This window comes from Alexandromys fortis, unplaced genomic scaffold (genome assembly GCF_014885135.2).
Source record: "Alexandromys fortis isolate MF-2015 unplaced genomic scaffold, M_Fortis_MF-2015_v1.1 scaffold_82, whole genome shotgun sequence".
Taxonomy (NCBI): domain Eukaryota; kingdom Metazoa; phylum Chordata; class Mammalia; order Rodentia; family Cricetidae; genus Alexandromys; species Alexandromys fortis.
The window spans coordinates 1,957,217-1,972,927 of record NW_026067963.1 but is presented as its reverse complement, the minus strand read 5'-3'; the positions used below and the strand labels follow the sequence as shown (position 1 = coordinate 1,972,927).

The following is a 15,711-nucleotide window of genomic DNA, read 5'->3' as shown; positions in this document are numbered from 1 at the left end:
GTTTGGATGCCCACCTTACGAGACCTGGACGGAGGAGGGTTTTCCTTGGACTTCCCACGGGACGGAGAGCCCTGATTGCTCTTTGGGCTGACGAGGGAGGGGGACTTGATTGGGGGAGGGGAAGGGAAAGGGGAGGCAGAGGTGGGGAAGAGACAGAAATATTTAATAAATAAATTAAAAAAAGAAATAAAAATTATAAGAAATTAAACTGAAAGTTTATTATCAGAGTTTATTTAAAAGTACTGAATTTGTATTCAAGTAAATGTGCAAGCATTTAGTTAACTAGAATCACCTTGTGGAAGCTGATACAGCTTTATCGTTGTGAGCAAGAGAAGCAGCAGTTGTCTTTAGTTCAGTCCTGAAAGCCCTTTCTCAGCGTCCTAATATGACACAGAATGTGGTATTTGGTATCTGTTACTGTGGTGCTCATGGAACTCAGCATTCCAGAATCCATTTTATTATTTCTAGGTATTGAATTTGGAAACCAGAATTTTTAAGATTTACACATGTTAAGTCTTAGGCAGCTTCCTGGTTGGTAAGGTTTTTGAAAGCATACCCGGTGAAGCTTCGTAAAGACAGAGTATGGCTTGATTCTTCCTGGAAAATCCTGTCCTTAGCTTGTGAATGCCTAGTTTATTTATATTTAATGGAGCATATTTGTACAGTGCAGCCATACAAGTAGAAGCTGTTTATTTACCAATAAATGTCAGTTACTATTTTCTGGCACTAATTTAAATTATGGAAGACTGATTTTTTTTTTAAGTTGTAGCTCAGAAGCAGAAGCTTTTTTTCCCATACTGATTAAAATTGGTGGCTGGCTTGTTTTCTTTGAAGAGTATAATTGATATTCTGTTGTTAAAATGATATGGTTAGTAATGTTCATCATTTGCTCTTACACTGTGGTCTTTGATAAAATAACTCTGGAACCTTTTTCCTTCGTGTGGAATGGTACGAGTCTCTGCTGCAGTTCCTCGTGGATGTGGTATTGTGTGCATCGTACTCCCTGTGTTAGGACTGGTTTCTCTCTTTGGTTTTATTTATTTATTTATTTATTTATTTATTTATTTATTAAAGATTTCTGCCTCCTCCCTGCCACCGCCTCCCAATTCCCTCCCCCTCCCTCATCAGCCCAAAGAGCAGTCAGGGTTCCCTGTCCTGTGGGAAGTCCAAGGACCACCCACCTCCATCCAGGTCTAGTAAGGTGAGCATCCAAACTGCCTGGGCTCCCACAAAACCAGTACGTGCAGTAGGATCAAAACCCTTGGTCTCCATGTCAGCCTGGTTTATTCACCAGGAAGGATTTCACCAAACTTACCTGTTGGTTTTGGAAGTCAGTAGTGATCCTTTTTGTACAAACTGTATCATTTCTTCCAATTTATTAGTTGGAGTTCTTAAAGAGTTTTCTTTTATAAGTACTTTGATGGTTATTCATGTAGGAAAGATGGGGTAAACACTAGATCTTTCTTTTTATTTACTATTTTTCAGAGTAATAAAGTGGTACCCCAGCCACTTCCAAAGGTAAGTAATGAAATGTTTTTTTATGTAACTCTTTTTTTTTTTTAGATAATTCTTTTAATTCCAAGATTTGTTCCAAGGTTTAACTAGGTTTTTCATTAATATCCATTTTCTGTTCCAAGATCCACTCATGTCTTTGTAGCCTTCTGTGGCCTCTGCCACATTCTCAGTTATTTTATTTTCTGTGGTCCTGATGGTGCTGATGAGTTCATGTTAGACATTTTATAGAGCCCCCTTAATATGACTTTATCTGCTATTTTTCTCCTGATTAGATTGAGCTTATTTTACTGACTTTGAGAGGTAGAGGACGGAGGAGAGAAGGGGAGAGAGATGAAGAAGAGAAAGAAAAAAATCTAGTGTGTAAAGAGGTACACATATCCTTGTGCTATTACTTTGGCAGATTTCTCCACTGGACTTGACTCTTTTATCTCCTTTTTTACTTTTTTTGGATGGGGGGTCGCTAACACTAATGCACTTTGAAGAGGGCGAGTATATTGAGCTTTCCCTGTTGAGGTGGGGATATGTAATCTGTGCAGTTCTTCTGTAAGTATCCTCACGTGTGAACTTTTCCATTTAGTAAGTTTTCTCTCTTCTCATTTTGTAGTTTCTATCTTACATATATGTATTTTATAATTTAGGTTACAGTGTGATTTTGAGTCATTTATTGTCTAAGTTGTTCCAACTTTGAACATTAGAAATTTTCGAGATGACTTCCACAGTTTACTTTTTAATAGTTCTGAGACTTCAGAATGTTAAGCTCATGTGATTGCTGCCCTCAGACCTAGGACTAGTTGTTTTTTCATCATGAACTTGTAGATTTTAGTAGATAACTGCTATAATGGGTAGTTCTCCTGTTTGGACTGCTCCCTGTGGACACTCATCCCATGAGATTGTTCTCCTTTGGTCTTTTAATGTGCCCAAGTGGTTGGATGTTTCAGACTCCTTTTGTGCCTGTTCTGTGTCAGACTTAGAATCAACCACTGATTCAATGAGCCCTCAAGGAACCTTTTCTTAGGGATTAACTTCATAGTATTGGGATTTGCTGCTACTGGATGGATTATTGCTTCCAGAATTTTCAGTGGACAAATGTATGAAAGACATTTGGGTATTCGTTCTAGAAACAGTTTCATCAATTTATACTGTTTTATAATGTTTTACTCTTTTGGCTTTTTGAGGGGCCTGCCACTCATCTCTCAAATCACACAGGAAGGCTTATTCTTAGTTATGAATGCCTGGCCTTAGCTTGGCTTGTTTATAACCAGCTTTTCTTAAATTGTCCACACTACCTTTTGCCTCAGGGCTTTTATCTCTTACTCTGGCTGGCTGGGTGGCTGGCTCTACTTTCCTTCTCTCCCTGTTCTCTTGCTCCTTTCTTCTCCCAGAGTTCTCCTTCTCTTTGTACTCTCTGCTGCCAGCCCCACCTATCCTTGCTCCTGCCTCGCTATTGGCCATCCATCTCTTTATTAGACCATCAGGTGTTTTAGACAGGCACAGTAACACAGCCTCACAGAATTAAACAAATGCAGTGTAAACAAAGGTCACACACCTGAAAATATTCCCTAACATTATACTATTGATTTAAATGAAGATCTTAGATTTTTACTTTTTTTTTTTTAATATTTATTTATTTATTACGTATACAATATTCTGTCTGTGTGTATGCTTGCAGGCCAGAAGAGGGCACCAGATCTCACTACAGATGGTTGTGAGCCACCATGTGGTTGCTGGGAATTGAACTCAGGACCTTTGGAAGAGCAGGCAATGCTCTTAACCTCTGAGCCATCTCTCCAGCCCAGATTTTTACTTTTTGCTTTAAAAAGAAAATCATTGTGAAACATAAAATTCATGTGAAACATAAAATTCATGTGAAACATAAAATTCACCATCTTTAAGCATGTTGAGTGTTGCTGTGTGATACTGATGTTTTGTATGTTCACATTGTGTTGCCATGCTTGCAGATATTTTTTCATACTGAAAATAGTTTGTTACAATGACAATTAAATGCTACTCATTTGTCCACCTTTATCCCAGAACTCTGGAGACGGGGCAGGCAGTTCTCTATGAGTTTGAGGCCAGTCTGGTTTATATAGTTCAGGCCATCCAGGGATACAAAATCATTTCTATCATTATCCTTCCTTCTATAAATAACCATTTTCATTTTTGTTGTAGTGTTACATTTTAGCATTTTATGAAAATAGGTATAAATACACGTATGTGTGCACATATATATTTTTCCTCATGTTTATTGATTTTTTTGATATGTTTTACTCTAAACTCAGTAACAAACATTTGAGTTTAGGTGGGTTGGATATCAGCAGCAGCTCAGCTGTGTGCTTCTGACTCAGGGCCTCATGAAGTTGTAGGGCTTCACTAGGGCTGTGACATCCATGTCCTTAGATACATAGTTTAGAGACTACTCCTGAAGCTGGTAACAATAGGCTTTAATTTTTGCTGGAGGCCTCAGTTCCTCATTACATGCACAATTTATGACATAAAGCAGCTGGTTTTACCGAGTGGTCCATGGGGAAGCACATGAGCTTGACAGGGACAGAAGCTGCCTGGTCTTTTGTATCTCAGTATCAGAAGTCACATACCATCCTTTCTGCCATAAAGTATTGCTCACAAGGACAGGTGAATACCAGGAGTCTGGGATGGTGGGGCCCATGATTGGTTTAAGTATGACTATAAAAAGGAAGCATATTACCTGCACTTTTTCACTTCTTGTTTGGGGGGATAGAGAAGTGGGAGACAGGGCTCTCTCTCTAGCCCAAGCTGGCCTAGAACTCACTGTGCAGCCTAGGCTTACCTCAAACCTGTGGCATTCTTTCTTCCAGGGTCTCTCAAGTGCTGGGGTTACTGGCAAGAGCCACCATGCCTGACTGCCTCTCTACTCTTAATCTCTCAGGGTAGAAGTAGAGAGTCTTCATGTGTGGTGTGCAGCCCAGCACTGTGCTCTGACCTGTGCATCCAGTAGTGTAATCATCTACTCTGTCATTGTTGGCTCATCTTCAGCCTTCTATAGACTGTGCGGCAGTGACTAGCCTTCTACACTTACCATTATGTTATGTGTTAAGTGAATACAGTTTTTAAAACGCCTGCCAATAACCAATATTTATTCGTAAATTTATATCGCATCCTTTAGAATTTCAGAGTTTGAATAGAGGCATTTCTATGCAAACATACCTTAATTTTAATGTTTCTTCTAAATTATTTTTTGTTGTTGCTGTTTACACATATACCAAAATGACTGAAAAAAAAAAAAACCACTGCTCTTCTAATCTGAGCAGGGGATTCTAACACTTCAGCATATATTGTCAGTATAATTTCAGAGGAGTTGAAAAATGAGTTTATTGCCATTTCTTAAAGTTAAACATTTTGCTTAACCAAAGATATAAAATATATGGTATATATTTTAAAACACATCACTTAAGTGGAAACTTGACATGATTTTTAAGAGCCATTATAAGTGTTGTTATTTCATTAACTCCTATTCTAGTTGTGGTCAGGCATATTGACTGTATGACCTGCCTTGATAATCCCACTTAATAATTCTAGGGCATAGCTAGATTCTTTAAAAAAAAATTATAAACTGGGAATGGTTTTGCAAGCTTATTTTTGCTCTTTTTTTTATTTTTTAGATGAAATGTCAGATCTTAAATCTTGACTGAGATTTTTCCTGTCTTCAGTTTTCCCTTTAGTAGTGTAAATATTTAAGTATTCCTGTGCCCTGGTGACAGAAGATTCAAACAAACCAAAACTCGTATTTGTTTCAAAATCCAGTTCTACTTTCTCCTTCTAGTTTAATAGTAATGACTAATGCTGTGGAAATTTTATACTGGGATAATCATAAATTTTAACAGATAAGCCGGGCAGTGGTGGCGCACGCCTTTAATCCCAGCACTCAGGAGGCAGAGGCAGGCGGATCTCTGTAAGTTTGAGGCCAGCCTGGTCTACAGAGCTAGTTCTAGGACAGGAACCAAAAGCTACGGAGAAACCCTGTCTCGAAAATCCAAAAAAAAAGAAAAAAGAAAAAAATTAACAGGTAATTGAACACTTGCTTCATTTTCTTTCTCTGCAGGTATTGGGAGAATTGCTGCTACATCCTTAGGGAGTTTAACCAACCATGGGTCTGAAGATCTCCCCCTCCCCCCTGGCTGGTCTGTGGACTGGACAATGAGAGGGAGAAAGTACTACATAGATCATAACACAAACACAACTCACTGGAGTCATCCTCTTGAGCGAGAAGGGCTTCCTCCTGGATGGGAACGCGTAGAATCATCAGAATTTGGAACCTATTATGTGGATCACACAAATAAAAGGGCTCAATACAGGCACCCCTGTGCTCCCAGGTAAAGTAGCTGCTTCATTTCTGGCTTTCTGTTTTGAGACCATCCCTTGTTAGATTTTCGTCTAACGTCTAACATTTTATGAAGAGATAAGCATCTTGAAGCTTGAGATTTTAAATAGTTATTTCTCAAAATTGATATTTATCCTAGGTATATTTTAGTAATGAATGATTTTAATAATTAGATTTTAAAAATATTTTCTCTGAGAAACCTGAAACAAATGTCTTTGTGATCATATTCCAACTAGAAGAGATGCCAGAACCCTTTTGTTGTAGATACCCAGAAATTAAAGTTAATAATCACCTGTTTGTTCATCTTAAATTCTCATCAGGTAGATCCACCTCCTAGTAAGTCAGAATATTATTACTTCAAAATTTTGACATCTTCCTTTTCTGACACAATTTCATGTTGTTTTCCTACTGAAGTAAAAGTTGGAATGGAACAGTCTAGCTTCTTAGTACATACAACCAGCAATTCTTTGGTCTGCTCTGAATGATACTTTAAGCCTTGTGCTATCTAGTATTGTAGCCAGTTGTCATGTGTGGCTATTGAGCAGTTGAAACTAGGTTAATGCAGTTGAGATTGCTGTAAGTGAAAAATAGTCACTGTACTTCAAAGTACATATAAAACTGTATTAACTTAATAGTGAAGAAACAAATGTTTCACATTAATCATGTTTAAGCTGCAAGAACTGAGTACTAGTGGGTAAAATGCCATAAGCACATTGATAGGTACTGCCTAGGGTCATCTGACTAATACAATTTGTTGGTTATGATGGATCATAATTTTAAGAAACATTAAATTCATGAGAATACATTTTAGAATTACCAAGGCTAATTCTAAACAGGGTTAACATTATCAGTGTATTGCTTTAAACATTTTAGTGACTCAACCTTGAAAGTATTTTTTTCCAGTGATTTACATTTGGTAGCATGTAGCCAGCTTTATTGAATGGCTTCATGAAGTTGTTGAACTGAGCCCATGGGTGTGGTCTGCTGTCCCACAGTAGCAGTCTTCCAGCCAGATGTAAAAGGCCACCCTCTGTTTCTCACACCCGATATTATTGTAACGTGTTGATGGTTTATAAAGTTTTCCAAATGATTGTCCTCTCAGAAAGTCAGCACTTCCCAGTTCACAGAGTAGCGTTAATAACTGCTGGATTATATGACAGTCTTTATACAGAACTTGTAACTTAGACATCAGTCCATTAGCTCTTGGGAAAAGTCATCTGTGGTAAGAATTTATTGTCCACTTTTACAAATCAGGAGGTAGAAGTAAAGTACAGTAAGGCAGTTCTACATTTCATACAGATTATAGGTGATTAAAACACAGGCTGGGCATGGTCACTCACACCTTCAGTCTTGGCACTTGGGAGTTAAGGCCAGCCTGGTCTACATAGAGAGTTCTAGATAGGGCTGTATATTGAGATCTTGTCTCAAAACACAGGCATATTTGATTTTAAAGCATATGGTATTAATTACCATTTCCCTTTGGATCCACTTATTAAAAATGTTGAAGATATAATTAGTGCAATTTTCATGTTATCTGTAAAATGACAGAGTTGGAGCAGTGACTCAGTCATCATGAACACTTGCTTTTTCAGAGGTCCTGAGTTTGGTTCCCAGAGCCTCTGTCAGGGGTCTGTATGGTGGCCTGTATCTCTAGCTCCAGGGTATATGCACCCACTTCAGATCTCCACAGGCACCCCGTGTGTGTGTGTGTGTGTGTGTGTGTGTGTGTGTGTGTGTGTGTATGTACACACACAGAGATATAAATATAAATAATCTTAAAATAAACAGACCGTTAACCATAGTATAATCTAGACCTTATTTTAATGCCAGTTAAGCAAGCAGTGACCTTTTTTATATTCACGTCTTTTATGTTTAGAGGCAGATTCATTTGTTTTGTCTTCTTGCCTGAAATAGCTCAGTCTGGCGTCCCAGAATTCACTCTGTAGCCTGCAGGTGTTGAGTACTTTGCACCTTAACAAACAGTTCAGTCCTATACAACTATTCCTCCCCACTCAGCTTACAGAGGCTGTTAGTGCTAATTGAAACATGATCCTTTTTAATTCTCTATGATTTAAAGTAGGCTCTAGGCAACTCCCAGTTGCTTTCCTAACCTGGCACGATGCCCAGTCCTGCTGCACTCTATACCCTGACCTCACCTTTTCAGTTAGCAGGAAGGAGAAAACAATCCTCTTTTGTTTTGAGAAAAGCTATAGACCTTCCCAATGTATATGTTGGCAAATCACAAGTTATTTGCAAAAATCTGCGCCTATAAGCCTTGTATAAAGGTTAAAACTAAGACTAGCTTCTTTTCACCTTTGAAGCTGTTCTTAGAAAGAATGAATACCAGCCAGAAGAAATGTCTTAAAATAAGAAAGGTTTAGCTTGGTTTATGTTGTTGCTTGTTTTTGTAGATTTGAGTTTTATTAAAATTTCACATGAACAAGAAATTGGAAATACAATCACATCAAAGAACAAACTATCATGGCTTTGATATATAAGCCAAATAAATTTTGTAGAGCAGACTTCAAAAATGTCTGAAATTGTAACAATGCTAATTGTACACACATAGCTTATTTCCAATACAGAAAGCCTTAAGTCTCTTCAGTTTCCTTTTTGAAGACTACAAAGGCAGAGCACTAGCTTGTATCTTTATTTACAGCATACTTCATACACCTATGAAATCTGTTCTGAATCCAGAAAAGTAAAACTGTCCAAACCAAAGGTTCTGATTTAACAGATTGTTTCGAAGCTAAAATGAAGCCTGGAACAATAAAAGCATAATAACCCCACAGTAAGGGAACTCTGCGAGCCCAGTAATGTCCAAGAGCATTTATGGAAAGAAGAAAAATAAAAAGCCTGGAGTATGTACACAATAGTGATTTATTCACCTGAGTACAAATGGCAGCAAACTACTACTTCAAGATGGAACAGTTAGGCCAATTTTGTATCCTTTGGAGCTCTCACTTGTCCATTTCCACTGTTGCCTCTCAATATCCTGATAAAATTCTTGGTCTTCATTATTGTAACCATAGTTAACATAATAGTTGCCACCTTGCTGAGCTGTTCGTCTATAGGTTAGGACACCTGGAGTCAGGCTGGTTGTATCCATCTCCTTTTTTCTTGCCTCCTACATTGCCCCCTCAGTTTCTGAGTCCCACAAGGACCATGGCCTCTCTGCTGTTCCACACGACCCCCTTTGCCACTTCTTGAGTCTCTTGGTGGTCATAAATATGCCCCCTTGTTGTTTTTTTACTCCTTGGGGGCCCACCATCCAGCTTCCAAATAATCACACCAGAGTCGTATTACTTATAACTGCCCAGCCTTAGGTTGACTTCTTTGTAGCCAACTTTCTTAATGTAAATTATCCCATCTACCTTTTGCCTCTGGGCTTTTGTCTTTCTCTATTTCTGTATTTCTTTTACTTCTTACTCCACGGCTAGCTATGTCGCTAGCCCCTGAAATCCTCCTCTTCTCCTTTTCTTGCTTTCTATCTTCTCTTCCCAGATCTCTCCTGTTTATTCTGCCTGCCAGCCCTACCTATCCTTTTTCCTGCCTCGCTATTGGCTGTTCAGGTCTTTATTAGACCAATCAGGTGTCTAATTAACACAGGCAAAGTAACAGCTTCACGAAGTTAAACAAATGCAGCATATCTTTGCATTCCACAGCATAAACAAATGTAACACATCTTAAAATAATATTCCACAACACCCACTCCCCATGAATAGCTAGTTCTACCTCATAGATACTATGCTCCTGGGCCCCCTTAGTGGTGGTGTAACACCTCACCCTCTCCCTCCTCCTCTTCCTCTCACTGCATAACCATCATCATAGCCGTAGTGTAGGGATCTTTGTATCCTCCACAATAGCTGTGATAATCATAACCACAGTAATCATCGCAGTAGCTTTCATACTGTAGTATGAAAGGATAGATATGGAGGGTAGTCATATCTGCCTCTCCCTCCACCATGGCCTCAGCATCTTATTTGGAGTAATCGTCATACGTAGCACTTCTGCAGGCCTAGCAGCTTGGCACTCTTTCCTGTTCTTCTCTGGTGGCTTAGCTGAGACGTTTCAATCCTTCCCTTCTGCTTCTTTTCCATGCACTTCAATCAGAGCCTCAAGAGTAGCTCTTCTGTTTTCAAAATGAAGAAAATGCATACTCTTTGACTTCTTCACTCCAGCTTTCCAAACTCAGAAAATGACTTTTCCAATATTTCTTCCGTCTTTGTAGTAACCAAGTTTTCACAAATAAAACTTCACATTAGCCATGACTTTTGAATCTGGTTCTTCCACAGGGTCAGCCCATTCAGCTGTGATTTAGTCAATGTCCTATTGCTGTGAAGAGAGTATTACCCAGCCACTCTTATAAAGAAAAACATTTAATTGGGGCTATCTTACAGTCCCGAGGTTTAGTCCGTTATGTTGGGAAGCATGGTGGCAGGCAGACGCAGACATGGTGCTGGAGATGTTGCTAGCTGACAGTTCTACATCCGGATTAGGAAGAGAGACACTGGACTTGTCCTCCTAGTGACACTTCCTCCATCAAAGCCACACCTACTCCAACAAGGCCACACCTCCTATAGTGCCACTTCCGGGTGGGACCAAGCACTCAAATCTGTAAGTCTGTGGAGGCCATACCTATTCAAAACCACCACAAATTGCTAACTCCATTTCCTCATAGTTTTACTTTTCCACTCATGGGTCATTGTCTGGCTTATGCTGCTGACTTGTGATCTTCAGGTTGATGATAGAGAATAATGTCTACCAAACTCTCTGTAAAATCTGTGACTTTACTAAACTCTTCTAGAATGTTTTCTTTAGTCTTACTCTTTGGAAAGTCTTGTTTGCCACAGAAATGCACACTCCCAGGTGTTTGCCAGGACAAATTCCATAGCTCTCACACAGGTTTAACTGCTGCTGGGGCAGCTTCCTTCCCCAGAAGGTGAGAGACGCATATCCTCTGTCCTGACCAGAGTGGGTCCATCATGAGACAGAACCAGATAGATCTATAGATCCCAGATGGCACCAGCCTTCTTACAAAGGGATACCAACTCATCCACACACAAGTCTCCTGGATTTTACCTATGAAGACCTCTGTTTCAATTCCATGTTGCACACCTGAGTACACACTGTCTGGTGGGGGACCACCATACTTCCTTTGTCCTGTGGTTACATCCAGAGTATAACCATCTTCTCAAGCAAGGCTTCATCGGACCCCTTTGTGGACTCTTGCACCTTGTCCTGTTTCTCTCTTTGCTTTAGGTCTTCATAACTCCACGTAGAAATGCACCTTTGTTTGTATAAAATGGTGAGAGAAGACTTTTGCTTTGGGCTTATGCCACAGAAAATCTTTGTCCCCTGAACATGAGATAATGCATCCTTGGACTACTGTAGTCTAGACAGCGTCTTCTTCATTAAGCAGGAGCATAGGTTGCTCTTTTGTCAAGATCAACCTATGCTGCCAGCCCTGTCTGAAACATTTCATCAAGCCTCTCTGCCATCTTCTGCAGGAGGCCTGCATCTATCAGTGTCTTGTAGTGTTCTATGTGAGCTACACTGTAAGTTTTCATGGGTTCTTCCTCTTCGAACTATTCTGCCTGGTTAGCTATTAAGTGTCCTTCCTTCATATCTTAGCTCAAAGCATATAGTATGAGGATGGGGTGGGAGGCATCCCCATACATTGGCACCTTGGTCTCTTGGCTCAGGTAACCCTGGGATTGGCACCCGACCTTCAGCCTACCCCACCTCCTTGGGAGCAGCCTAGTTCTCAACACATCCCATTCGTTTGTAGGTCAGGCCTGACTAAGGAGAAGTGCTAGAGTTGGGAATGCAGAGAGCAGCCGGGTGGGGACAGGGGCAGGAGGATCTCTGGGCCAAAGCCTCAGAAGGGCTGAGGAATAAGCAAGGGAGAGAAGGCACCTGGGTGGGAACCAGGCCCAGGGGAGCTGTCTCTGGCCCATCCCTATCCACACCACTCCCCTTAACTTAGTGATAGATAAACACCCAATAGCATATCAGCTTCCAAAAGATGGAGTGTATGTTCATACAGTATAGTTAAAAAAATACTCAGACCCTTATCATAGAAAGTTCTGTTAGGGGAGGAAGATTTTGATTTGGCCAAAAAGCACATTAAAAAGCCTTAAAAGCTATATAGTCATCATAATTTCTGGCCTAGGTGAAGGGCTTCTGTTTTAATAAATGTCAATTCTTTCTTCTCAGCGTCCCTCGGTATGATCAGCCTCCTCCTATCACATACCAGCCACAGCAAACTGAAAGAAATCAGTCCCTCCTGGTCCCTGCAAATCCTTACCATACTGCAGAAATTCCTGACTGGCTTCAGGTTTATGCCCGAGCCCCGGTGAAGTAAGTGAGCACACAGCACCAGTGTCTTTGGGGTCTCTTAACAGGCTTAAGAAGTACATGCCTGGGGTTGGAGAGATGGCTCAGAGGTTAAGAGCATTGCCTGCTCTACCAAAGGTCCTGAGTTCAATTCCCAGCAACCACATGGTGGCTCGCAACCATCTGTAATGGGGTCTGGTGCCCTCTTCTGGCCTGCAGGCATAGACACAGACAGAATATTGTATACATAATAAATAAATAAATAATTTTTTTTTTTTTTTTTTTAAAGTACATGCTTAGCTGGGCAGTGGTGGTGCAGACCTGTAATCCCAGCTCTTGGGAGGCAGAGGCAGGTGGACCTCTGAGTTTGGGGCCAGTGGGGTCTACATAGTGAGTTCTAAGACAGCCAGGGCTATACAGAGAAACCCTGTCTTGGGGGGGAGGGGTAGGTAAAGAAGTATCATGCTTCTCTTATAATATTGGACTTTTATGTAACATTTAAGAAAGGATATCAGAGCTTACAAAGTTTGACTCTTTGATTAGAAGAATTCTTCAGAGATGTCTGAATCCTCATTACTTTGTGTCCAGACCTCCAGTGATGGATACATAAGAATACTAAATGCAGACAAGTTTAATATTTGTTGTTTTCTTTTACATTTTTATAAGATTAAATGTAAGCTGATGTATTTATATCCCCTCCCCAAAAAAAACAAAACAAGGTGAGAGCTTGGCATACTGATGAACAGAGCAGAACTCTTGGAGATGAAGTTCTTTGTTAGGAGTTCCGAGTTTATTTCAGGGATATTATAAGTAAATTAAACTACCTGAATGACAGCAGTTCTGGGAAATGCTTGAGCTGTAACTGCTTCTTCATGCAGCTCAGTTCCTGTTCACAAGGAGTTAGGTTGCCCAGGTTTCTGCAAGAAATCAGTCTAAATTAGTTAAGTTTCCAGTCCTCCAGGGCCAGTGTGGAAGTGGAGGTCCAGCGAAGCTGTCCTGAGGCTCTGCTGGGCTTCCTGCTGCGCACCCAGGACAGCTGCTTCAGTCACTACTCAGTATATATATATTTTTAAAGCCATATATATTTTTATATTAGATAGATAGTCCTTTTGGAATAAAATGGCAAATGTACCCATTAGATATGATTATAGGTAATTATTGAAAATAAACCTAGAGTTTGTAATTAATGCTTGCTTTTGTCTGCCCTGCAGTGATGAGATATGACTTGGTAACATAGGTACATGACTTTGTGTTTACATTCCTCTAAGCATGGACATTCACTCTGAAAACTGAAATAGGATGTGGATTTTGGAAATTACAGAGCCATTATAGTTTGCAGTTGATATTAATGGTTGCTCAGGTCTAATATTAAAATTGATTCTTAAAATAGATGGGCAATCTTTAACCTAAAGTAATATTTAACAGCTTTTTCCCCTTCCTTAAAAATAATAGTGTATTTGGAGCTGGAGAGAGGGCTCAGCTGTTAAGGCCACGGGCTGCTCTTGCAGAGGACCCAGGTTCAGTTCCCAGCACCCACACGGCTGCTCTCCACTGTCTGAAATTCCAGTTCCAGGGGATCCAGTGCCCTTTTTTGGCTTTTGTGGGCACCAAGCATGCATGTGGTGCACAGACACATCGTGTGGGCAAAAATACCCACACACATAAAAATCTCAAGTTAAAAAAAGTTCTCAAATTAAAAAAAAAATGTGTACTTAGGGCTGGAGAGAGGGCAGTTAAGAGTGCTTGCTGCTTTTGCAGAGAACCCTGGTTCAGTTCTCAGGAACCATAAAAACTGTCTAAACTCCAGTTCCAGGACATCTGATGTCTTCTCCAGCTTTCTTGGGCACCAGGCCTGCACACAGTGCACTTGCATGCATGCAGGCAAAGCATTCATACACAGAAAACTGTAAGTGCATTTTAAAAAGAGGGAAGTGGAAAGGAGTGTATTTAGAGCCATGTGCAGTAGCATGCTCCTGTGTTCCCAGACACTGAGGAGGGTGAGGCAGGAGGGTACCCTGAGCCCAGGAGGTCAAGGTCAGCATAGGTCCCCAGCTCAAAACGAAAGAAACAAAGTATCTGAATGGCAAGTTTTACTAACTCAAATATTTTTTAAATAAAAGTTAGTTTTACTTATAATACAACGGTCTATAAAAAGTACCAGTTTGTTGTTGTAAGTGCTCATGTATTATGTTCTGAACACTGTTTTATGACAGATATGACCACATTTTGAAGTGGGAGCTCTTCCAGCTGGCTGACCTGGACACATACCAGGGAATGCTGAAGTTACTCTTCATGAAGGAACTGGAGCAGATTGTTAAGATGTACGAGGCCTACAGACAGGCTCTTCTCACTGAGTTGGAAAACCGCAAGCAGAGACAGCAGTGGTATGCCCAGCAGCACGGCAAGAAGTTTCTAAGTTAACTTATCACATCCAAGCTTTGTAAGAGCTTTAACATTTTCAGATAAGTGACTGCAAACAACTACTTTAGTTAATAAAGGCAACTTACTCTGGAATTATAAAATTCTAGTTTTACATATATTTTGTTACCAAAATTTTTCTTTTATTGAACCAAAAAAGTTTTATCATTTAAAGAGCTGATATGGTATACACTTCCAAATGCTGTCTATTAAGAAGCTGCTTTGGTCGTCTTGAAAAGGAGTGCAGGAAGAAAACAGCATCATAACCAGGCGCTGGCAAGCAGTCACTCTTCTGACGGAATACACGCTTCTTGTGCAGAAAAAGAAAGAGGGTGAGAACTTAATTGTGTGTGAAGTACTTTCTGGAATAAGGTGGATTGGCCATTCCCATGGGTGTGCTGGGACCTGTATTGTGATGGACTTGTATACAAGTATGTGGTCATCTCCTCCCCCTCCTCCCTAATGTAAAGGGGCACTTTTGCAGCGGGCAATAGAGCCTTTCAGCAATACATTGAACACAAAGCCTTAGCCTGTGTGGGGAAAGTTGTGCAACTGTTACTAATACTGCTTCTTTCCTTTGAGCCAGAGCACAGAACTCCAGTTAGCAAGGCTCCGGTGACACAACACAGGCTTCCTGACCACATAGCACGCTGCCTGCACCAGGCTGGGCTAAGTTGCCAAAAATGACAATCAGGGATCCAGTAAGAACTCTTGGTCACTTGTAAGTTTTATATTATCTTTTCTTAGAGAAGTATTTGTCATAAAGGTTTAGAAACAGGCCATTCTTCCCCATTTTTCTTACCTTTGGCTTATACTTGTTTATAATTAGTGCCAAACACTTAAGATAAATTTATGGACCTTCCAGCTGTAAATCTAGAATTCTGTGAGTTTCCTAGCTCTTCAGTTGTGCTTACAATTGTTGTGAATATGTATATATTTTAGTTTAGTTTTCCTAAATTTAAGCACTCCTTGTTAGAAGTGAGTTTGAATTATTGATAAAATTTTGTGTTTTAACAAGTTATTAAATATATTTTTGTGGAAACCGTCTGGTCCTTGAGTCCATAATTTGGTGTTTTAGAGTC

General features: G+C 40.1%; 1 protein-coding gene across 2 annotated transcripts in view; it reads left to right on the top strand.

The window, feature by feature from the left end:
* Sav1 (salvador family WW domain containing protein 1) overlaps positions 1–15,560 on the top strand; it is a 22,901-nt gene extending 7,341 nt beyond the window's left edge. The window contains exons 3-5 of one of the 2 annotated variants that reach the window (XM_050153531.1): positions 5,594–5,864; positions 12,092–12,235; positions 14,425–15,543. In XM_050153531.1, coding sequence (XP_050009488.1) covers positions 5,594–5,864; positions 12,092–12,235; positions 14,425–14,632 — 623 coding nt within the window. In that variant the 3' untranslated portion in view covers positions 14,633–15,543. Of the gene's footprint in view, positions 1–5,593; positions 5,865–12,091; positions 12,236–14,424 lie in introns of both variants that reach the window. The other variant, XM_050153532.1, reaches the window with a different exon arrangement.
* Positions 15,561–15,711: the final 151 nt, after the last annotated feature.